Genomic DNA, 24,947 nt, shown 5'->3' with positions numbered 1-24,947 from the left:
CTTTGATGTGAGTGTGATGTCATCTCCTCAGTATTTATGGATCTTTTTGTTAGTCTAAAGCAGGTTCTTCTTTTGTTTTCAGCCAGCAGACTCAGTTTGTTGATATCATTGTAAGGACAAGACATGAGCCAAATTCTCCTAGAATATCAATAAAAAATTCCATTGGATAGCTCATGGATTTGTTAATATTGTTGGCTAATGGTTCAGGAACAATCATAGTGTTTTGCGAGGTTGATTTTAGTCTGTTTCATCAGATAGGGGTCTGCAAATGTTTCCAGCATGTAACTGTGTGACTGATACAGCTTGACTAACAGCCGTAAATGATGTGACAACTACCATGAAATTGGCAGGAGTGCTATGGAGAATCTAGGTGTTCATTTAGAACTGTTATATTGCAGCAAAAAAGATTATATTAAAGAATATATTCATATTTCAAGAAAATTTTTGTAAGAACTATTGATCTGGTAACAAATCTGGTGAAAGTTTTGAGCATGTTCACTTTGGAATGTGTTTACTATGAGACTCTCCCTTGAGTAAGGGAAGAGGGGGATGTGTAATCCTGTTGGAACAATTACATGTTCCTGGAAAAAGGCTTGCAGTCCTGGTGCAGTGCTCGTTACACAGTGTGTATATCAGCTGTGCTTCATGTGCATGTTCAGTCATCAGAATCCTCACTTAACCTGTTGATTCACTCTCCTCCTTGTTAACAGTGTCGGAAGAAGCAGTCGTAAGTGTAGTTTTGTTAGTTTTGTCTATGTCCATGTCATCTCATGTTTTTACAAGCTCATTTATCCTATTTCTACATTTAGCTTACATTTGTTGATTGCTATTCACTTAAAGCTAGAAATACTAATAATATAATAACATTTATGGTAGGCTAATCTTTCACAGATTGATTTTAGCTTTTATATTTTTTAATTACTCAAAATGGTACAAATAATATCTCACAAACACACACACACACACACATACATTATCGTTCATATATTTGGTATCAGTAAGATGTTTTTTTTTAGGATTTTACATCAAGAATGCATTAATTCGATCTGCAAAGACATTTATAATATTATAAAACATTTATTTAAAGAAAAATGCTGTTCTTTTGAACTTTCCTATTCATCAAAGAATATAGAAAATATGTATCATGTTTCCACAAAAATATGAAGCTGCACAACCGTTTTTCAACATTGATTATAAGAAATGTTTCTTAAGCACCAAATCAGCATATTAGATGATTTTTATATTTAACAAAATTACTGTTTTACTATACTATATTTACTATATTTTTTTATCCAGTAAATAATGAGTTATTTTTTTATTTATTTTCCAAAATCTGTTTTGGTTTATCAGCCATAACACTGTATTCTAAACATGAATTTCTTCTAAATGAAGTCTGCACTCCAATCCAAAGCCTATGGTGATGGATCAGTTATTCTCACAGTGTAAACTGGCTGCTCTGCCAGGTGTGTTTTAGATCTGCTCATTATAAACTGTGCTTTCTGAGTACCACTCTCTCTTTCTCATTTGATTAAATGCAGCAGTCAGCAAGATTTATTTGTCTCATTTTGCACAATGCTGCACACTAAAAGGCATGAGAGATATACACACATATAAACATTAGCAAGCACACAGTATACTCTGTAAATTAAGTCATTCAGCACCCACAGGAAATGAGCATGTTAAAGAGGGAACACAATGGTGGGCACTGGGGGTTTGACTGCACCTTTTAAGACAAGCTGACTTGTTATGACCCTCTCAATGAAAGGGCTGAACAGGTCTGTTTCTCCATGTGGTAAACTGATTTCCTAAGTGACTGCTCTCACACAGACTTACCTCAGAGTTGCTAAGACCTCAACAGAGCTAATGATTAATACTGCAAAAATGCACCTAGACAACAGAGCCTTTTGTTTACAGGCTCGGTTTTCATCTGTACCTGCTGAGATATACAAAACAGATGTGTCAGGGATCCATTTTGCAATCTAGGTTAGACCTAGTGCTCCTGTGACGTACCCACCCTCTTGTCTTTCAGGAAAAAAAAGTTTAGTAAAAAATGTGCTCAATGGGCCTAACTTTTTTTTTTCCTCTTGTTTGGCAGAACCAATAGACCTTCTTGATCATCTGTGGCAGGTGGCTAATCGCAGCAATGCATCAGTAACGCAGGAAAGCCAAAGATGTCCAGTCCTACATGTAGGCCAGTACTCCACCCTCTCTATATCACTACGGCAGGTGTTCGGACACAGGTGTACACACTTACTTTCAGCTGAATTTTTTTTTTTTTTTTATGTTTTTCTGTTTAGACACTGCAAACTTGGTTTGTATGTGCGTCAGTCTTAATGCATGTACATAGACAATATAGAAATGTTGTGTCCTTGTGAGAATACCCTCAAAACCACTTTGCAATTGATGTTAAGAAACTTGAATTGTATATTTGATATAATTTATTCATTATTAAGTCAACTTAGGCATGTAATTCTAAGCCTTTCTCTCTCATTTCTTTCTCAGGTTTGGTGATGAGTTCAGTTTGCTGTTGCATCTGCGAAGCTCCCAGTCTGAAGACCGCAGTGTGCTGACCTTCCTCTGCCCAAACGGACATATTCTCCTGCAGATTCGTATTAGTGCCTACACCTTTACCTTCATCAGCACTCAACAACGATACTACGAGTGAGTCTTCAGTTCAGTGACTGACAGGGAGAGTGTTTGGGAAACTCTTTACCTTTAATTGTATCTCTTGTATTTACCATGTAGGAAATATCGGGGAGTCCCTGTATATTTCTTCTTTCTTTTCTTTTCTTTTCTTTTCTTTTCTTTTCTTTTCTTTTCTTTTCTTTTCTTTGTTCCTCTTCCATGATGACAAAACCCCATCGTCTCCTCATTCTTATGAAAGTATTAGTTTTGGCCAAGGGTTAATTTTAAACACAAGCACTGACCCCGCTGTGTTGAGGAGCTCTGTGATATATTAAACCAAGATTTCTGGATGTGGCTTAAACTTAAGCAAAGCCTTACAGTCGAGATGTGTAAATGAGGCATGGGATTTAGCTCATGGCCTCTCAAAACTAATATTTGGACCTGTCGCCTAATAAATGGAACTTTTACGCTCACATTTTACTTATTTGTGATTCTCATTTATAAAATAACAATGCCATAATATTCTTACTGTGTTCTCATATGGATTTCTGTTTAGTTTAAGCTTGCTTATACCAAAAAAAAAACGTCATTTGTCATTACACAGACAGGAAGCATTATGGCTCTGAATGTTTTGCCAGGAAATTTAATGGCTTCTGCTTTCCTTGGGTTCTTCCAACTCTCTCCGGACTCTCCTGTTCTCCGATGCTTTAGCATGTGATTTTACCAGCCCACCCTGTCAAGAAAACTAAATAAAGTAGTTTATTTTTCAAAACCCGTCGTGTCATTTTCAGGTTCCCTGTGGCAGTGCTGTCTGATGGGGGTTGGCACCGTGTGGCGGTCAGCATCTCCTCGGGCCAGTTGGCATTGTATGTGGATTGCTCCATGGTTGAGAGCGTGGACTGGGCATACAAGGACGGTTTGGGAATCTCCACTGATGGCCTGGTTATGGTGGGCGGAATCATTGAGGGTTTTGAGACGCCTTTTGAGGTCAGTATGTAAAACAACATTTTGTTTAGGTGTAAACATGCAAGGTTGTAGTACCCATAACTTACTGTGTGATGTGAAAAGTGTATCCTTCATCAACACATACTGTAAATACATCTCCAAAATGTTCCCAGTTGGCATTTAAACCCAAAGTCAGTTTTATGGAGGATGAGGGGCTCTCTGTGTATTGGAGTTACTATACCCTAAGCTGAACATCTGCATTTATACTCATCCAAGATTCCAGATTTTGGAAATTCTGTTGCTGACAAGCAGATATAGATTTTTATATTTTTTTATGTGCAACTATCTGTTACAGACTGCCAGCATGGTTTCTTAAATAAATAATATCTGATGCAAAATTTAACAAGAGTATGATTTGTTGGTTTACAAAAATTGCATGGCATAACACAAGGCTTTTTTTTTTTTTTTGGTTGTGTTAGACGGGGAATTAATACAGCATGAAGTCTAAGATGAGTCCAAGAAAATGAAATCATAGACCCCAAACATCCCATTTACATACTCTCACACTGAACTCAGTCATGTGGTATGGTTATGTATTTGTGTGTGTGTGTCTGTAAGCAGGCGTGCATCTTTACACTGTATGGCCGTATGGGTTGTATTTATGTGTCTGTAGGTTTAATAGTTTCATTTGTCTCATTTCTTTAGGGTGATCTGATGCAAGTTGCGTTTCTGATGGGAGAACCAGATGCAGCCCGAGATCAGTGTACCTTTTTCCAATCTCAGTGTGGAGGAAACAGACACAAACCACCTCGCTCTCCTCGCATACACACTGAAGAGGTTAGCGAGCCACACTGTACAGGGAATGTCATTCAACCTGCCCACACTGATGTCTTCTGAGTTAAGACTAGTTTCTGCCAAGTGACTGATGAATTCACTATGACTTAAACAACAAAATATATGGGAAGTGTGTTTATACTATTGTGTGTGTTTAAAATATTGTGTATTGTTGTGTGCGCTAATATTGTGCACTCTGCATTTAATTTCCTATCTCAGTATACATCTTTCAAGAGTTCTACTGTATCTACATACATCATCTTTTTATCAGTCATCTTTTCCCTTTCCCTGTCCAGGAACTTCTGCTGTCCTCAAATGACCTGGAGGACTTATTAGAGACAGCAGAGGACAGTGACTCTTTCCATGCAAAGCGGACTGTAAGTATCAATACTATACTGCTGTACCATAGTTACTAAGTTACTTGTCATATGAAGTAAAATTCATAGTTCACCCAATAAATGAAAATGCTGTTATTTACTCACCCTCATGCCATTCCAAACCTACATGACCTTCTGTAAAACATACAAGAAGACATATTGCAGAATATCCATAGTCGTCTCTTTTATATCACAAAAAAAGATGAATAAAAGAGGACTGTCACACTTTTAAAAATGACGAAGAAGCACCATAAAAGTGGTCTGTTTATTCTCTTCATCACTAAAAACTTTTTACAACTTCAGAAAACTATATATACAGTAGAAATAGGAATTTAGCAGACGAGTCTTATGGACCACTTTAAATTAAATAAATTTTATTAAATTTAAGTTGCTTTTTGCTCATTTTGGGCACTATATGAAGGTGAGTAAATGATGACAAATTTTGGGTAAAGTAACTCTTTAAATATTAATTAAATTTACATTAAATCACCTAGCAAAAGATCAAACATCCTAAAAATACTATTCAAATATTTATATTGGTATTCCCCTAGAGTTCTAAAAATCAATTGGATGTCTTTCTTTCTTGTAACTCAAATAGTATACATGTGTATCTCAGCAAGTTTATTTTAATAGTTACCTCCACAGGGTTGTTATTACTATCTGTCTAATGCTGAAAAGAACTACGTTTTGCGAATCATATTTTTATTGCATGTTTGATGTGGATACAACTGCTTGAAATTGTGGCCTCAAGCATTACATGTGAACTGTCAATTTGTATTTCCACACAACATATGTTTGACCTCGTTAGAAGCTGTATTTGTATTTGCACACCTTTCCTGTCAGGCTGATAGTTAATTAATGCCTAATCCGCGTTTTTTATATGTACAAAATCAAAGAAATTCCTGATGAGAACAAATGACTTCCAAGTATTCCAGTCTTCCAACATACTGTGAACCTGTGATCACATATCAAACCCAAATGGGCTTTCCAAATCTTTTTAAGTCTTTTCTTATGCCAAATAAAGACTGTGTGTGGTGTTGCTGAGCTATAGCAGCCCAGTCAGTCCCTGTGTGTTTGGCAGCTGTGAGCTGTTTGGTCAATGGATTCATAGTTTTTGTGGGCTTAGAAACTGCAGATATGAATAACAATGGACTCCATATTCCATTAGATTCAAAACCAAATGTTTCATTCGTTCAGAACGTACCATATCATGTTTAAAACATCTAGTGCATCAATCAATCACCTGGACTCCATTATGTTATGTCAAAAGGTGGTGGATTTCAAAGACTAAAGAGTACCAGATTTTTTTTTTAAGTACCTGTTTTATTTCTCCAGTTTCGGTCTCTCTTGTGGCATAACCTCTAGACTCTGATCTTGCTGGTGTATTTCGCTTTGATGCTCCATTTTTGGTTTGCCAGTTTCCTGTACTCATGCTCCCAGTGGAACAGATTAATAAGAAACTTAGGGCTTTCTTTGATCCCCTTTAAACCAACAGGAGGTCAGGGGTCAAAGGTGATCACTAATTTAGCTTGTCACACAGCTTTGAGGACTAAGTCATGAATGTGTAGTTTGATGTGTGTATGCATGCATATTTTTGGGTTGACCAACTGAGATTTCCAATCCTTGTCCAGTATTGCTTGTTAATTTACTGATACCTTAAATCATCATTATTATAATTATTATTAGGGATTTTTTTGCCAGTTTAATTATACAGGCATCATGGCTCAAGATCTATTGAGACATGGGGTTTTATGTGTTACTTTTATAGTACAGGTTTGCTTGACCCACTGGCTGACGTGCGTGTGATTGTCAGATTTTCTAATGGATTTCTGTTTGTGTCTGTCTGCTCAGTCTGCAGGGGCATTATATACGTTTAAAAAGGGTGTTGGTGTGTTTAGAAATAGCCTCGTCCTTCCCGTGGGTTTCGTTTGGCAGAGGAGGGCACAAGTCTGTAATTGATTTACTCTGAGTTTGCACTAAAATAAGAGTTGAATTGGAAGGAGAACTCCTCTAGGGAAGTGTCAGAAGTACTCAGACGGGCTGTGAGGCATTCAACATCTCCAGACGTGCCTTTGAACTCACTCTCTCTGTGAGTGTAAAGTAAGAAATGTGAGATCTATTTGTTTATGGACAAAAGCGTGGACATGAATGAGACGTTTCCAACTATCATTAAACCAAACACTTTGGAAATGTTGTTTATACAAGATGTTTACAAAGAACCCAAGATGCCAAATATCTCACCTTTTGTTCTTCATTTCAGGGACAAAGGTCAAAGAGTAGGTTGAGTGCATTTCATCCGTTTTATCATCTTGGTTATTTTCTGCACTAAGGGTAGTTATTATTAATGGCTTTTGAGAAGGCAGGGATTTGAACTAAAGGCTAAGTTGTTACATCACACCCAGGTGAGCCATTCGGACACTTTCAGAGCTAAAATAGTCATTGTTTTACTGATTTATTGATATTGAAGTATAGTACAATGCTGTTCAAAACTTTAGGGTCAGTAAGATTTTTGTTTTTTAATAGAAATAAATCATTTTTATTGAGCAAGAATGCATTAAAAGTGACAGTAAAGAATTTGTTAGAAGATATTTCTATTTCAAATAAACACTTTTCTTTTGAACTTTGTTAATCATAATGAGAAATGTTTTTGAGTATGAAATCAGCATATCTTGAAAATTCAGCTCTGAAAAACGGCATTTTTAAAAATATATTCAAATAGAATACAGTTATTTTAAATTGTAATGATATTTCACAATATTACTGTTTTAGATCAAATAAATGCAGCCTTGGTGTGCAAAATAGGAAAAACATGACTTTTTTTTTACTAACCCCCATCTTTTGAACAGTATTGTAGGTTCCTGTTTTTCTTTCCTTCCAATCCTCTTGCCTCACTTTTTGATGAGCAAGATTTTACAAAGATGTTTACTAGAGCCCGACCGATATGGATTTTTGGGGGCCGATGCCGATATTAACTCGAAAAGAGCCTATGGACTATGTTAAAAAAAAAGCCTTAGATTACAGTCTCAATGACTAAACAATTGCACATCAAAAGTATATATTTTTTAATGATCAAAAAACAGTCTGGTTTTAAACATTTAACACTTTTATATAATACTAAAGTTAAAGTATTTGCAGAAGTAGTCCCACACTTTGCTGCTACAGCATTCACCTTTTTCAGCCATCTGTAGGCAGAAAGAGAGACGGAGAAAGAATAAGCATGTGTATTAATAATATCACCATGTATCATTACTCATGTCATCATTAGAATTATAATAATAATAAACTGGGATCTCCTACATAGGCAAAAATGAGAAATATATATATATATTTTTTATTTGTCAAGCAATAGGTATTACCTACTTATATTTAACAATATTATTTCAACATTTTCCTGTTATGTCTGTAAAGCTGCTTTGAAACAATATGTAAAAAAAAAAAAAAGCGCTTGTTCAGCTCACATTTATTTACATGTCCCCTCTGGTTTAATCATTTCTGACGCACCTACTGTAGTTACTGTAACTACACTATATTTGCTCTCACAGACACATTCACAACAGACCCGTATATCTTCTCCTCTTCTCTTTGTGCAGTCTGAATCAAAACATCGTCTTGCCTACTATTACCGGAAGATTACGGAATCAATTTGAAGTTGAATGGTTAACGTTAGTGTCATGAACACACCGCTGTCAATTTTGAGAAGAACCACCTTCAAACAAGTTAATAGCAAGAATTTAAGGGGCCTGCTAAAAAGGAAGCTATTAGCGTTAGAGTAACGTAACCAGCCTGAATTCACCAAATTGTTCTCTGGACCTGAGGGTAGCCTCTTCTTCCTTGCTTCTCTCTTAATTCTCATCAGCAGGACTAGCGCTATCGCTGCCTTCTTACAACGGGACAGATACATGTTTGCTGCTGACCGAAAGGAAGAGGAACAGACTATGAAAGAGCTCCCGCTAAACGTTTTTAAAACTCCGCCTATGCCATAGCGCAGCGCAAATCGCGTTGTATCTGAAGGGCAACGCTGAGCCCAGCGGCAAGCGCCGTGCATACCGCGTCCTGTGTGAAAGGCCCAATTACGCGGTCATTATGTGGGAAACACACCGCAATAGAATAAGAATAAGTTAAACGCTAACGTTATAGTTTGACCTCCTATTAACGTTCGCGCTCTTCCACTGATAAACATGGTATTAGCTTTGTGGCTGTAACGATAAACCTTCATATTCATCCGGAAGAAGGAGGCGGGAACCGGCGGACAATCAAAAACATTTTAATAACAAAATAAACACAAAACAGCGCACCAGCCCCTCACGGACGACTGGTGCGCATAAAATAAAAACCAAAACACAACTAAAAGCCCAGGCCTGGTCCTCTCTCGTCCTTCACTGTCGTCGCTCCAGTTTTATATCCTTCCATCTCCTCCATGGGCCTCGAGACCGGTGGGACGAACAGGTGTAGTTCATCTCCAATCACTCCACCGGCCTCGCTCCCATGTCCCTCGGCCCCGCCCCACTCGTCACATACCCCCATCGCCCCTCGCAGGCCGGGGGGTACTCCCGAGACTGCGCTCTACTCCCCCCCCCCCCCTCCCTCCGGGGGGGCCGCTCCCGGGGACCTGCGGGAACCTGGGGGTAGGACAGGCGAGGCGAGAGAAAAGGAGATGGAAGGAGGAGCGACAGAGACGAGAGAGGGGAGAGAGGAAAAAAAAAAAAAAAAAAATTCCGGTTCCCAGACGCACCGCTGCTCGGCCCTCCACCAGCTGGGTGATCTCCTCCGCGGTGCCTGGCGGTGGCACTGGACGGCCCTCGGCGGACGGCACGACACTCCTCCGCCGCCCGGTGGACGGCGACGGCTCCTCCGGTTTTGGGCAGCCGGCAGGAGTCCCCCGTTCCCTGCTCCTCCCCGTTCCGGCGGAGGCAGCAGGCTCCGGCCACCTGGCGAACGGCGCCGACTACTCCGCTCCCTCACGGACGGCAGCCGTCTCTCCACATCGTGGGCGGCCGGTAGTGAGCTCGCCCGTCCCCGGCAACTCGCTCCAGCCCACCGCCTCGAGCGTCCATGGCGGCACACTCCTCGCCAGCTCGATGGCACCGCGGATTCACCACAGCGGCGAGGGATCTTCAGCAGCGCGTCCCTCCTTCTCCCGGGTTTCGGCACCACTGTAACGATAAAACCTTCATATTCATCCGGAAGAAGGAGGCGGGAACCGGCGGACAATCAAAAACATTTTAATAACAAAATAAACACAAAACAGCACACCAGCCCCTCACGGACGACTGGTGCGCATAAAATAAAAACCAAAACACAACTAAAATCCCAGGCCTGGTCCTCTCTCGTCCTTCACTGTCGTCGCTCCAGTTTTATATCCTTCCATCTTCTCCATGGGCCTCGAGACCGGTGGGACGAACAGGTGTAGTTCATCTCCAATCACTCCCCCGGCCTCGCTCCCATGTCCCTCGGCCCCGCCCCACTCGTCACAGTGGCTAATCTAATATAGCAATGCATTAGCGGCTGTAAGTGATGTTACAGAATATTTAGAAGTGATAATGATAGGACCGTTAGCTAGAACTACCACACAGTTTTTATATACAGGGTATGAACTAAATCTACAATCATTTCACATGACGAACGACAGACTCACCGTCAAAACAGTTGATCGCTTTCTTCTGTAGTGGACTTCTGGCACTGTTGTTAACTCTGGAGCTGCAGAGCTCCCTCTGGTGGGCACACTATGCAACACTCATAACATGAGTGAAGCATGAGACTCTGTTTCTCATGTTTCATCTGCCGTTATAAATGCCGATGCCGATTTAAATGCAATTAGCTTATATCGGCCGATAATATCGGCCGGCCGATATATCGGTCGGGCTCTAATGTTTACACATGCATACTGACACTCATAGAACAGTTGCCATGCAACCTTGTGTTAAAAAAACTACTTAAGATGATGAGCCTATGAACACATCTGTCATCTTAGTATTAATTGAAGCAAAGAGTTGTTTTCTTGTCTCATTTCTTTATGTAGCTTACGCTGCATACCATTTCCATGTCTCAAGCTTTAAAAAAATCCCTCTCAGCAAATTACAACAGCACTGACACACTGAACTGAGAAGCATCTCTTTCAGATTCATAATGATATCATAGTAAGATAATTGGAGTGTGCCAAGGATTCCACTGATGGGTTGAAAAGTAATGTACTTTAATATCCAATAGTAGAAATATATTTATAACCCGATTGTATGATAGTTTTATCAATTGCCACGTGAGACAAAGTCGGTTTAAATGAGTAGAAGCCTTATAAAACATTTTCAGCCTAGAAATGTGAATGCAAATTATATTTAAGCTCTAAAGAGATTTTACAAGATGAATCATAGGTTTTGGTTAAGACAGCTGCTGAGAATACCATCCATATAACAATCTGCTTGATCTGTTCAGATTTATCTCTTTCCCTGCAGCAGCTGTCATTTGTTTAGTACAACAAATATAAATGTGTTTGTAATCAAGTTAATATCTATTTATACACATGCAAATATTGTGTCCCATTTGGATGTCACAATGACAGTAAACAAGAGGAACAACACCATGTGATTATGTGACATTCAGCTTTTTGGTGTGCATGATGGTTTACTGAAAGCTCCATAATTAGATGTCATTGTGCAGGCGTCTATATCCCGCCAGCTCTCTTCCTTACTGCCTCTCTATCCTCGGGCAGTCACAGACTACTGCCGGTGCCCTCTGCTCCAGCACCACTGACTGTAATTATGGGTTCTGAGACAGTAATTTAGTGCAGTCCACCCCCAAACCCACCATGCATAAATATTACTCTTTCCCATTATGGATGGATGGACGGATGTATCTAGGTAGATGTAGCTAGATAGAATAAGATAAATAGAAGTTGATAGATCTAGGTAGACCTACTGTAGATTGGTAGCTAGAGATAGATAGATAGATAGATAGATAGATAGATAGATAGATAGATAGATAGATAGATAGATAGATAGATAGATAGATAGATAGATAGATAGATAGCCTTTAATTCTCTTCAGGCTCCTTTCTGGAGGCAATTATCTGTTATTTGGGAAGGACTCTTGTGACAAATCTCCATTGATTGTCTCCATAAGGACTCTCCACAGTGCTTTCTGTGTTATGAGTTGGTGGTGTGGATGACACCGTCTTTGATTTAGGATCTTCTCTTTGATTCAGAATACTGGAAGTGTTTTTTCCTCTCCACTTGCACATAATTCACATCAGCAGAATCTCAGAAAGCTGTTACTGGTGAATTCTGTCAGATGTTGCCAGAAATGTGTCTGCTTCTGTACAGTGTTTAAATTTCCCATTGGTTCAGTTGTCCTTATTAGCCGAACATTACAGTATAAACTGCATTGTTTCTATAAATTAATTCTGTTCTACCTAGGCATCCGTGTAAGTACTTGTATCTAGACACTACAAGCTCACAAAGACAAGGGCACACGCTTACACCCGCTTTTGTGTCTCATTGTGTGGAGTAGATGAAATGTGTGTGTGTGTGTGTGTGTGTGTGTGTGTGTGTGTGTGTGTTATCTTTGTGTACAGTATGTGGGTGGATTGAGAGTTTGGGGGTGTGCTAGGCATGTATTTGACTAGTCTTGACTGTGAGTATCACTGCATTTTTGTTGCAGGTGTTGTATGTATGAGTAAATGTGAGTGTGTGTCGCCATGAGGATCTGGATGTGTTTGCTAGGATGTTTTCTGTTGGATTTAATGACATTTGGAGTACAAGGTCAGAGGAATCACATTCCAAAGGTATGGGTTCATCTGGCAACTCTTCCAAAATGTGTTTGTTTGGGAAAATTGTTCTTACAAATCATGCATCAACTTCCCCTATCTAATAATGACACGTGGGTTTGGTGGTGCACGCTAATCCAATAGTTTATGAAGCTCCAATTTGATTAGATTTTTTATGGATTCTAGTATGTATATACATATCAGTGTTGAAAAATAAGTAATGTGTGTGTAGCTCAATTAGTGTTCCTGTAGCTCAATTGGTAGAGCAGTGCGCTATCAAGCGTAAGGCTGGGGGTTCGATTCCCCGGGAACACATGATAGGTAAAAATTGATAGACTGAATGCACTGTAAGTCGCTTTCATAAAAGCGTCTGCTAAATGCAGAAATTTAATTTAATTTTAATTTAATCGAGTGTTATTCCATCTCTCCTGAAGGCTGACTGGTTTGGCTGCAGATGTGAGAGGTTACAGTAGCTTCGGTTTATGTGAGGGAAATAGTTTTCACCGAGCTGGTTCAACCCAGATAACCACAAATGCTGGGTTCATGTCCAGTGTCAGGGTGCAGTTTTTTTTTTTACTATATTTGACATATTTTGGTTGTGCAGTATTTTACATTTTGTAGTAAATTTTTTGCACCACTTCTCTCATTTTTCCCTCAGTTTTATTTTTGTGATGCTTATTTTAGTATACTGTGTGATAACCATTGTTCTTTATAGGATTTTTTTTTTTTTATATTTTTGTAACGCACAGAGCTAAATTGAATTCCCAGCCTCAGAATCAGAATCAGAAAGAGCTTTATTGCCAAGTATGCTTGCGCATACAAGGAATTTGTTTTAGTGACATAAGTTTTCCAGTAAACAGAGACAACAACACACAGACAAAAAAAAAAAAAATTTACAGGAGAATTACAAATTGGCAAATAAATAAGTGTATAAACAATTGTGCTATAAATGATAATGGAATAGGATTGAGTAAGATGCAGGAATGTTCTAGGATGGAGGGGTAACAAATAAATATAAGGATATTGCACATTTTTTCATAAGCATAAGTTTAAGTGGGAAACATTTAACTGTTCATGAGGTAGATTGCCTGGGGGAAGAAACTATTCTTGTGCCTTGCTGTTCATGTATTTGCAGCTCTGAGGCGCCGGCCAGATGGCAAAAGTTCAAAGATGGGGTGACTTGGATGTGAGGGATCCAGAGTGATTTTCTGAGTCCTTTTCCTCACTCTGGATGTGTACAGTTCTTGGAGGGTGGGCAGGGGAGCACCAATAATCCTTGCAGCAGTCCGAACAGTTCTCTGTAGTCTTCTGATATCTGATTTTGTAGCTGAACCAAACCAGACAGTAATTGAAGTACACAGGACTGACTCAATGACAGCTGAGTAGAACTGTTTCAGCAGCTCCTGTGGCAGGTTAAACTTCCTCAGCTGGCGAAGGAAGTACAACCTTTGTTGGGCTTTTTTCACAATGGAGCCAATGTGATTGTCCCACTTCAGGTCCCGAGAGATGGTGGTTCCCAGGAACCCGAATGACTCCACTGCAGCCACAGTGCTGTTCATGATGGTGAGTGGGGAAAGTGCAGGGGGGTTTCTCCTAAAGTCCACAGTCATCTCCACTCTTTTGAGCATGTTCAGCTCCAGGTTGTTAAGACTGCACCAGACAGCCAGCTGCTCAACCTCCTGTCTGTAAGCAGACACGTCACCGTCCTGGATGAGGCCGATGACTGTAGTGTCGTCTGCAAACTTCAGGAGCTTGACAGAGGGGTCTTTAGAGGTGCAGTCGTTGGTGTACAGGGAGAAGAGCAGAGGGGAGAGAACACATCCCTGAGGGGCACCAGTGTTGGTGGAGCAGCTGTTTGACATGAATTTCCCCAGTCTCACTAACTGTTGCCTATCTGTCAGAAAGCTGGTGATCCACTGACAGATAGAGCTAGGAACAGAGAGCTGGGTCAGTTTGGTCTGGAGGGTTGTTGGGATGATGGTGTGAAAGCCGAACTAAAGTCCACAAACAGGATCCTCACATAAGTCCCTGTTTTGTCCAGATGTTGCAGGATGAAGTGCAATGCCATGTTGATTGCATCATCCACGGACCTGTTTGCTCGGTACGCAAACTGCAGGGGGTCCAGTAAGGGTCCAGTGATGTCCTTCAGATAAGCCAGAACCAGTTTTTCAAACGACTTTCAAACGACAAGCCTGACATTGTATTTAAAAACCCCCAGTGTCAGAAAAACAACAACTCTGGCAACAGTTTTATGACAAGACCAAAATAACATAATGCATGAGACTGAAAATTAATTCAGTTATTTCGACAGATGTGATTGGTGTTTTCTTACTTAATTTAGTTTTTTGCACCTAGCCATCTTTATTAAATTTGTTTAGTTTAAATTTGTTAATCTAGGACATCACACTATGAAAATTTTTTTATGGGAAGCTGTATTTAAATCAGTTTAAGTGCAAGATATGGCTTGTTTGTCGTTGCCCATATAAATACCTGTGTCTCTGTGATAGATTTACAGATAGTCGCTGTCTTCAAGTCAAATCAGCTTTTTCATATAGACTTCAAGATGTGTGTACACTCGAACACTTTTTTTTTTTACTTTCCACTTGCATACAGTATTACAGATCCAGACAGTAGATGCAATTTATACCTTTCAGAAATGAGGTATTATAAGAAGTGGTTTTTTTTTTTTTTGCTCAAGTTTACATTTTTGTACTGTTGGTGGTTAGCTGGCATGTTGACACGTGTATAAATAATGAATCTGAAGCCTAAAGGCATTATTTTTTTAGGAAACCTTTACCTCTCCCATAGATCTGTCATCTGGCCCTTTTCACTGTTCTGAACTGTGTTCAGCCTTTTCTGTAACAGACCTTAAATAACAGAAGGGTTGTACATCATGTGCACATCACAGTGACAGATCTAGGAACATTTATTTTTGAAGTGATCGTTGATCTGAATTATTTCATTATATTCTTATATATATATATATATATATATATATATATATATATATATATATATATATATATATATATATCCCAATCTTGTCACAAATAAAGCTAAACAAATATTTTTTTTATTTGATTTTGATCAGGTTCAACCTTTTTTTAGTACAACAAATATAAATGTAATGCAGCAGTAATGTTACAGATATTTTCATGTTGGTCCTTGTAACAAGAAGCCCCCTGGTGGCCAAATGGTGTTATAGCTAGAGCTGGGGTGGAAGCTGCTCTTTGCTGGGTGACTGTCTGTGTGTTCAGACCCTCTTTAGAAGGCTATTAGATGGATATCAGATCAACAGCAGGAAGATAAGCTGGACGACAGCCCTTCATAGCCAGGTGGATATCAAGTGCCACTTTATCAGGCCATGGCTACAGAAAGAGCCATTGTTAGTGATAGTATTAGGGCAAAGGGGTCTGATTTTACCCAGGTTTTCTTCGTATAAAGGCTTTTCCATCTGATTTTTACAGGCTATGGTCTGATGTCATAACATTATATTAAAATATATTATGTTATTGTATATTTATACACACCACACACACACACACACATTTGTTTATTTATATTTTAAAACAATAATAATAATTCTGTAAGTCATGAAATAGACCAACCTGGAAACCCAACGCCATATAGTTATAATTGGGCAAAATATCTTAATGTATAACTTTCTGTGACTCTTAAGTCTCTTATTTTTAGTTTATCCACTTGTAAAACTTGCAGATGCCATCAAGAGAACTGAAGCACTTGTATTGTCCTACAGAAGTCACATTACTGAAACACCTAGCTTAGACTTCATGCAAACAGAGCAACTAGACAGAATCACAGCAGATTTTAAGGAGACACATGTTTCAATTTTGTATGATGTCTTTTTGATATACAGCAACAATCCTCTGGCTTTGACGTTATGATGTAGATGTTTTATCACAGAGAAAAGGCTGTTTTTCCTTTCCCTTCTCATCATTCAAACCAACCCAGATCATATGGAATCCAGACCACTATTCTTTGTGATTTTTCTTTTACTTTTTTATTTTTTTTTTTGTCCCTTTTCTTTAGAATTCATTGACTTTATCTCAAAATAAAGCCTTTGTGTGTGTGTGTGTGTGTGTGTGTGTGTGTGTGTGTGTGTGTGTGTGTGTGACATTGCATGTGTCATTGTCACTGTTTTGACTCTCACAGTTTCAGACTCATGCACACTCATGTTGTAACTCAATCATCTGATCTTTAAAAGAGGTCAGATCTCAGTAGATCATTGTTGATTGCTACAAGATGCTTAATAGTTTCAGTTATTGTTGTTTAGCCGCCTGGAATAATTGCACTCTTGTATTTACCTTAACATCTGTTAGCAGCAACAACTTCAAAAACAATATGTAAAAATGGAGATTACAGCTTTAATCATATCGCATAAACATTCTCACAGACGTTATTATGAAGTGATCTTCATTAAACATATTAAAGTAAACGTAAAGCTCCCAGATGTAAAAGAAAAATAACAAACAGAATTGAATAATTGCTTACACTCAATTCTTGGTACACATGAAGTAATTTCTTTTTGTTAATAGGGTCTCCATAGACGTGGGATTATACGTGGAGATGGTACTCTGCCTACTGGATCCAAACGTCCTGGCCTTGTGGAGCGAGGTGATGTGTTTGAGGTGGATGAGGATACAGACCTGGTAGACCAAAACATCTTATCTAAAAATGGTGGAAAACCTTCCAAAACATTCCCAACTGACTCAACCGGCAGCCGTGACGGGAAACCAGAATCTAAACGTCTAGATGAAAACATCACCACTGACAAGCACAAAACAGGCAAACCTTCACCAAAGAAGCCAGTGGATACCATAATTATCAACCTGGATGTTCAGATACCCGAGAAACCTACCGGAAGTATTGAACCTAGTAGTGAAATTCACCTGAAAACCACCTCCAGTCCTGAGGATCGAGAATCCTACTTGTTAAAAGAGGATTTGGGAGTCACCACACAGGCTCCTGTGAGAACAACTACTTGGGAGGGCATCTCAAAAGGAAGTGGAAGAAAAACATTCAAAACTCCAGAAATCCCTGTAGGACCTGGCTGGGGATCTGAGGAGCACCCAGGTACCATTATATTTACAGAAAGGCATGGAGATCTTGTGCGTGGTTCTGATGGGAATATGTACCGCATTCAAAGAGGACCCATGGGGCCAGTGGGGCCACCAGGTGAGCCTGTGAGTATAACTTAAGTATATATCAGTGTTGTTATTGTTAATTATTTGCTAAAACTAAATCTAATTTAAATACTAATTTAAAAACAAATATTAGATAAACTTGAAAATGAAAATTCAAAATGTTGCCTTGGCAACTAACTTAAATAAAATATTTTAAGCTGAATGCTAACATTGCTAACACCAAACCTGAAAAATTAATTAAAGCTTAATAGAAAAAAAAATGGCATTACAGATTAACTGAAACAAACTAAAATTTAATTTTAAATGTTTATAAATACTAAAATACTGTAGTAAATAATTTAACAAAATAACACTAGTATATATATTGCAGAAAGTTCTGGTCTCATGTCACATTCTGTTAACACAAAATTATTAATTGAAACCAGTCTCCATCAGAAAAAAATGGACACAATGGCTGAAATTAATTGCTGTAGTAGATACATCACACATACACTAATATAAGTAAAACAAGACGTGTAGATTCTTACACAATAAATGAAATAGGAAACTTCTGCCACAATCTGCAAAATCAGTCTGATGCAGAAAGGGAGAAAAAAATTAAAAAGAGGAAAAAAAATTAAAGAAGGGATTTTTCAGTCCTTTAATGTTGTATATGTATATTTCAGCTGTTTAAGCTGCACAACATACTGCATATATCTAATTTCCCGCCTTGGCATGATTCATATGGCTCTCGATAATTGACTGTAGGAGGAACGACTCATCTGCCTCACCCAATCAAAAGGCATCATTCACCTGACTTTGCAAATGATAAGTTCTAACAGAAGTAAACCTAGATGTGGTGCCTTCTGTAGGCTTCTGGCTGAGCTCCAGTGGGCCAGGCACTGTAAAAGGACTCCATTAAATCATGAAGGGTTGATTTGTACCAGTTAGCTGAAAACATTAAGGAGATACTGCTCTGCCTGACTCTGTTACCCTGCATTTCTGTCTCGGTGGGGGTCAAGCATTTAGTCATATGTTGAATAAGGAACTGACTTTATCATTCCAAGGAGTTAAAGCCTGTTCGGTTTAAAAGCTAAGCATTTATATGTGTTTATATAACTCTTAAGTCTAAAACTGTAACTGTGGTGCAGTGTTGTTATTGTTACCTAAAACAGAAATGATTAAAAATGGTTTCTGTTAACTGAAATAAAGCTGAAAAAAATATAAATGTGAGACGAAAAACTTAAGCTAAAAAATGTAGAAATGGTAACAAATTAAGCTGTAATAAGGTCAGGTAAGACTGAGATAAATTACTAAAAGCTAAACATAATATATTTTGTCATATATATATTTTTTGTCATATATAGATGACAAAAAATATATATATTTTTTTTTTTTTTTTTTTTTTTTTTTTATGAATACTACATTAGTATATAAATTGTGGTCCAATATTTTTTTTTTTAAAGCTTAATCAATTGAAAATTGATTAATTCAAAATGAAAGTTAGGTTTTCTTTTGGTCAGGCTCTGTGGCTTTGAATGTTTTAGGTTTTTATTGTGCCTTTTACTATTACTTACTCCTTCTAGGGATGTCCTGGGAGTGATGGCTATCCAGGAGCCAAAGGTGATAAGGTATGATAATCAGAATGTTTTTAGTGAGAAATGGACAAGAGCATTCAGTGTGAATCTCTCAGTGTCTGCACTGTCATGGGAACGTAGGCAAGCCGAAGTTCATGGAAAGTTCACGTGCCTGTGGTCATGACCGGCTGACCCTTCTGTCCTTCTGTGACCTTTGTCACTTCAGTTAAGACTGCTCTTATGTGTTCAATCTCCAAACAGAAGTCCAAATGCCAACAGGGAAGCTTGCAAAGACATGCTGTCAGTCTGGCTTCCTAAACTGTGCTGGTTTGGATTCTTCAGCCTCTTTTTCACAACAGAAAATAGAAATATTTTGTAACATCACAAATGTCTTTCTTGATCATTTAGTTGCATCTTGCTCCCCCTAAACTTTTGAATAGCGTTGTGTTGTAACAATTTATATTAACTGATATAGCAAAAATGTGTTTATAACTATAGTGGTGAAAGTCAAGATAATTTATGTTTATTCTGTTATTATCAGGTTTTAGATTTGTTTATGATTGTAAGCATAGATCAGTGTACAGTTTGTGTGTGTGTGTGTGTGTGTGTGTGTGTGTGTGTGTGTGTGTGTGTGTGTGTGTGTGTGTGTGTGTGTGTGTGTGTGTGTGTGTGATGCAGTCTTCCTTATTGTTGTGATTTTGTTTAGGGCTCCATTGGGCTTAAGGGCCGTCCAGGTCGCCGTGGAGTCCCAGGACCTCCTGGGCCACCTGGGCTGCCCACATTCTACCTGTGGGGAAACACAACTGAGGAATGGGCTGCATTTCAGGTAAGTTTTCTCTTTTTTTCAGTTTCTCCATTCTCCATGCTCCATCCCTGTCTGTGGTCTCCCTGTCTACAAAAATTAAACTTTATCCCTCATCCCTTTAAAGTGACTGTCAGTGCACAGCTGTATCTTGTATAATGGTTCAGATGAGCCGTGATTGAATAATGATGCCCTCGGAGAAAGAGAGGAAGGAATTCTCTCTTAATGCTGTAATAGGGTATTTGTTTCCTACAGTCTTTGAACCATCCCTCACTGTACATCCAGCAGAGAGCAACGACTTTTCTACGCTTAGTGCTGCATGATATCATAAGTTGTTCATGTAACTTAAGGGGCGATATTCCCTTTACTCAAACCCAGAACAAGGTCACCTTAGCACAATCAGTCACTCTCACCATCCATGTCAGTTTCCAGCTTGGTATGAACGCATCTGCTCTGATAACCGAAACCTCGCCAGCATGGTTTAATTAAAAGCAGCCTGTGACCTTGTAACTCATTTTGGGATATGTGTCCAGTGTGCAGCATGCTGCCTTTGTAAATGCCTTTGTAGTTTACACGGCAGCTTTTAAGTCTAGAGTCTGGTTGGATGAGCATGGATCATTAAGCCTTTAATAAGACCAGAATAGCACGGTTATGGCATTTGCCTTTATTAAAATGACTCCTCAGAGTAACAGAAAGCAAAGCTTCAATAAGAGACCAGAAATGACAGAAACGCACATTTTGAATGTAGACTAATTGCTGGATAGTCTGAATGACTAACCAGTGAATCGGCACAAGGAAGCTCAGTATATAATTAGGTTGGTTTTGAGTTCTCCTGACCCCAATCAGTAGGGCGGCACAATATATTGAAACAAAGTCATTATAAAGACATGATAGGTCTTAATGCAATAGTCAAATTAAATAAATAAGTAAATATAATTAAAAAAATAATCAAGTGAGCTATAAAAATAAAAGCTTGATGGTTTAAATTTTGAAAATGTAAGATGTAGTTAGTATAGTAAAATAAAAGTATATAAAAAATAATAGTCATATTGAATGGGTAAAAAACAGTGGGAATGTGGCCTATAAAAACTTGAGTGGAACAAATTTTTCTTAATATTTTTTTAAAACTCTGTTTACATTATGGTTGGTAAAATGGGTTTGATTTGGTTCTGGCCCAAGTATGAACAATCAGCATTTCACTTTCCCCCAAATTGTTTAACTCTATGGAAATGTGTTGCATTCAAAAAAAAGTCTTCAAAGTTAGGTCATTTTCAGCTTTTTAAAATCATTTTATTTTCCATGCAAATGCACTCCCTTCTAGAATGATTGATTCTTTCCAAATATAGCTATTCAAGTAACCTGGAGCAATTTCCTGTAATTTTTCATATCCCAGTATATATTGCAGAAAAACAAAATATCAGAATGCCATTTTTTCCAACATTGTGCAGCTCTACCAATCAAGACAAATATGATTCAAGATGCATTTCAAACGTTTGTAGCTTCAGACAGTGTTCTAAAATACAGCATTTATGGCATATAAGAGATTTAAAAAATATCTGTCTGCATGCATATGGCTGTATCTGTGAAAGTCGTGACTTTTCAAAAGAGTTGTTATCTGATTGTTTGACAACAAGTTAACCCTTCCTTATGACAAATAGAGCAGTTTTGTACTAATAAACTTTTAACAGTGCGGAAGTTTAACTTAATAAAGTATCAGATAAAGCTTTAATATCAGCTGTAATTTTAATAATGTGATAAACATGGATAGTCGTGATGCTCAGTTAATTATATTTTTCTCTCACTCTCTCCTCCAGCAAACTCCGTTCTTCCAGCTTCTCCGTGCAGGTTGGCCTGTAAGTATGCAACACATATTTGTGAAATTTGTTATGTTTCTGAACACGTAATATCCCTGACTCGGTTCTGTTTTCCGTGAGCTTGTAGAGAGGGCAAGGTCCGCCTGGTCCGGAAGGAGAGACGGGGAAACCTGGGCCGCAAGTGAGGCTCAGCAACACCTGTGTTATGTAGTATGTAGTACTTCCTGAGCTCAGATGACAACACCTGCTCTGCTAAATCACGATCTCTCTCTCTCTCTTTCTCTCTTAACTTTCTCTACAAGGGGCCACCTGGGGAGCCAGGGGAACAAGGACGTCCAGGACGTTTGGGAGACATGGTAATATATCATATGGTTCAAGGTTGTCATTTTTAGTGATGCTTATGAAGGCAAGCTTAATTTTTATTAGTGATACTTGCTAAGGTATCACTATTGCTCTTGTAGTACTATTAACCTACTAATTGCTTACCAAAATGTTGTGTTGTGTCTTTAATGATAATGTTATCATATTCATAATAAGAACATTTGAAATACTGCTATAAATAAAGTAATTTATAAATAGACCAATATTTGCTTTTTTATCAGAGCAAGACATCATATCACCTCAAATTAGTGGCAGTTAATTTGTTGGGGTTTAATGTGTGTGAAAGGGAGACAGTTATCAGCCACACAGCTCCACCCATCACTGCTGAGATTTAAACGCGAGATTATTGCGGTTTGTAAGATTTAATGGTTTTAAATGCTCTCAAAAGCATTTCATCAATCACTGCTGAAATGAGCTTCTGATAGCATTTAATGGACCACTGTGTGAAGGAGCAAGCAGATAGATAGATGTATGTATGGATGGATGGATAGATTGATTAATATTAACTCATTTTAATAAAAACTCAATCCTTGGATTCTTTGGCTGCATTTACGTTGCAACACCTGATGCACAGATTAGATATTTTTAACAAATATGATGAACAAAGAAATGTGGTTTTTCGTAATTTATAAAATGTATTATTATTATTTTGTATTAATTAATTAATTAATTTTTTTCTGTGTGCTGTTCTTGCAGGGTGACCGTGGCCCAAAAGGTGTGATAGGCAGAGCAGGGGTCTTTGGAAAGGATGGAGAAAATGGGTTGGATGGACCTCAGGGGCATCTGGGGATTCCAGGAACAAAGGTAAAGTGGTATTATTATAAATGTTACAGTGACATTTGACGTTTTGAAGGTAGATAAACAATTCATTTTAGCGTTCTGGCCTGAAAGTGTTTTATTGTGTCATGTTTTCTGTTTCTGTTGGTATTTTAACAGTAAATTTTGAAACACAGGGTCCTCTAGGCTATAAAGGAGAATCAGGCTCACCTGGAGAGAAAGGAGAGGAGGTAAGATAGATATGGTGAAGACAGTTACTAAAATAATATAGATCAAATCCCATGATGGGCCATGAATTATTATTATTTTTTTGTTATTTATTTTATTTTTGCCAAAGGACTTACACTGTTCTTGTTGCAGGGTATTGCTGGATCAGAGGGTCCATGTGGAGATATGGGAAAAGGCGGAGAGAAAGTAAGTTAAATGATTAAATCAATAGTCAATAAATACGGGCAACTCAGGTTTACAGTATAGGGGGCATTCTTTGAGATTGATACATATTGCCATCTAGTGGTCAGGCAAAGAACTACATTAAATAGGCACTTAATTATATTTTTTAATGCATTTTTTATAATTTACAGTTGCATGATACTGGGAAAACCGCCTATTAATTCTAAGTGTTTATGAAAATATGTAACCTGTAGTTCACATTTACAGGGTTCCAAAGGAGCACCTGGCTCTCCTGGTCCTGTCGGCCCTCCTGTAAGTTACAGCAACATTAATGAACAGAATAAACACAATAAAAATTCTTTATGCTTTAATTACATCTGGTGTTTTGTTTAAATGTACATAGTTTTATTATTCCTAATAACAATATTAACCCTTTTCAGCATCTTGCCTGATTGTATTTGAATTCTTCTACAGGGTCCACAAGGAATGAGAGGGATGGAGGGCCCTGAAGGTCATCCAGGGGCAGATGTAAGTGAAAACAAAATTACTATAAAGCAATAACCGCTCAACATTTATTTATCAAATAAACAAGTGCACATATTTGCGCATTAAAGACGTGTCTAAAGTATTGACTATATATATATATATATATATATATATATATATATATATATATTTATATATACAGTACAGACCTAAAGTTTGGACATACCTTCTCATTCAAAGAGTTTTCTTTATTTTCATGACTATGAAAATTGTAGATTCACACTGAAGGCATCAAAACTATGAATTAACACATGTGGAATTATATGTGGAATTATATACATAACAAAAAAGTGTGAAACAACTGAAAATATGTCATATTGTAGGTTCCCATTAGCCACCCTGACTGGTTCTTGGCCCCCTCTGTGCAACCACATAAAAAAAAAAAATCCTAGAATCGCCCCTGCATTAAAGTCGATGTGAGCTTTACCTACTTTACTTTGTGATGTATTTCCAATTGAAATCGAATACTGAATGGTGGGGGGGGGGTATTTTAGCAAACCTCCATCTCTTGCTCACAGCAAACTACTGGTTGGAGGGGGTCCACTCACGTCATCGGAGAAGAAATGCCATTCCAGAGTGGAAGCTAATGTTCAGATTTGATTAAAAATGATCAAGACAAACCATTTTTTTTTCAGTGGATTAACTTGCACGGATTAATGGTTCACCTCAAGACTAATAATGTGCGATAACAAAATAAATAGTGTATATTTTGATTTGAAGCGGACTTTAAAGGCATCAGTTGATATTTTTCTGTTAATGGTAATGTTTACAGGGGGATGATGGGATGGAGGGACCACCAGGTCTTCCAGGTCCACCAGTAAGTAATGCAGAACAGCAGAAATAGATATGATCAAGAGATATCAGGTAAAACTAGTATTCACATCACAGTATACTGTATGCTTGCTTTTTAAAATGAATCTTTTTTTCTTTTATATTATACGGAAGTTTTCTTACTTATACAAATTCAAATTTGGGTT

General features: G+C 38.1%; 1 protein-coding gene across 1 annotated transcript in view; it reads left to right on the top strand.

Moving 5' to 3' along the window:
* Positions 1-24,947, top strand: part of LOC132130650 (collagen alpha-1(I) chain-like) — a 72,281-nt gene that overhangs the window by 30,879 nt on the left and 16,455 nt on the right. The window contains exons 2-18 of the mRNA XM_059542422.1: positions 2,096-2,240; positions 2,503-2,661; positions 3,417-3,612; positions 4,276-4,407; positions 4,701-4,781; positions 17,096-17,743; positions 19,270-19,314; positions 19,967-20,086; positions 21,877-21,915; positions 22,004-22,057; positions 22,179-22,232; positions 22,954-23,061; positions 23,211-23,264; positions 23,395-23,448; positions 23,692-23,736; positions 23,899-23,952; positions 24,743-24,787. Coding sequence (XP_059398405.1) covers positions 2,096-2,240; positions 2,503-2,661; positions 3,417-3,612; positions 4,276-4,407; positions 4,701-4,781; positions 17,096-17,743; positions 19,270-19,314; positions 19,967-20,086; positions 21,877-21,915; positions 22,004-22,057; positions 22,179-22,232; positions 22,954-23,061; positions 23,211-23,264; positions 23,395-23,448; positions 23,692-23,736; positions 23,899-23,952; positions 24,743-24,787 — 2,033 coding nt within the window. The remainder of the gene's footprint in view (positions 1-2,095; positions 2,241-2,502; positions 2,662-3,416; positions 3,613-4,275; positions 4,408-4,700; positions 4,782-17,095; positions 17,744-19,269; positions 19,315-19,966; positions 20,087-21,876; positions 21,916-22,003; positions 22,058-22,178; positions 22,233-22,953; positions 23,062-23,210; positions 23,265-23,394; positions 23,449-23,691; positions 23,737-23,898; positions 23,953-24,742; positions 24,788-24,947) is intronic.

This window comes from Carassius carassius, chromosome 47 (genome assembly GCF_963082965.1).
Source record: "Carassius carassius chromosome 47, fCarCar2.1, whole genome shotgun sequence".
Classification (NCBI taxonomy): domain Eukaryota; kingdom Metazoa; phylum Chordata; class Actinopteri; order Cypriniformes; family Cyprinidae; genus Carassius; species Carassius carassius.
Note: the sequence above shows the minus strand (reverse complement) of the source record. Positions and strands in the feature narration are given on the sequence as shown.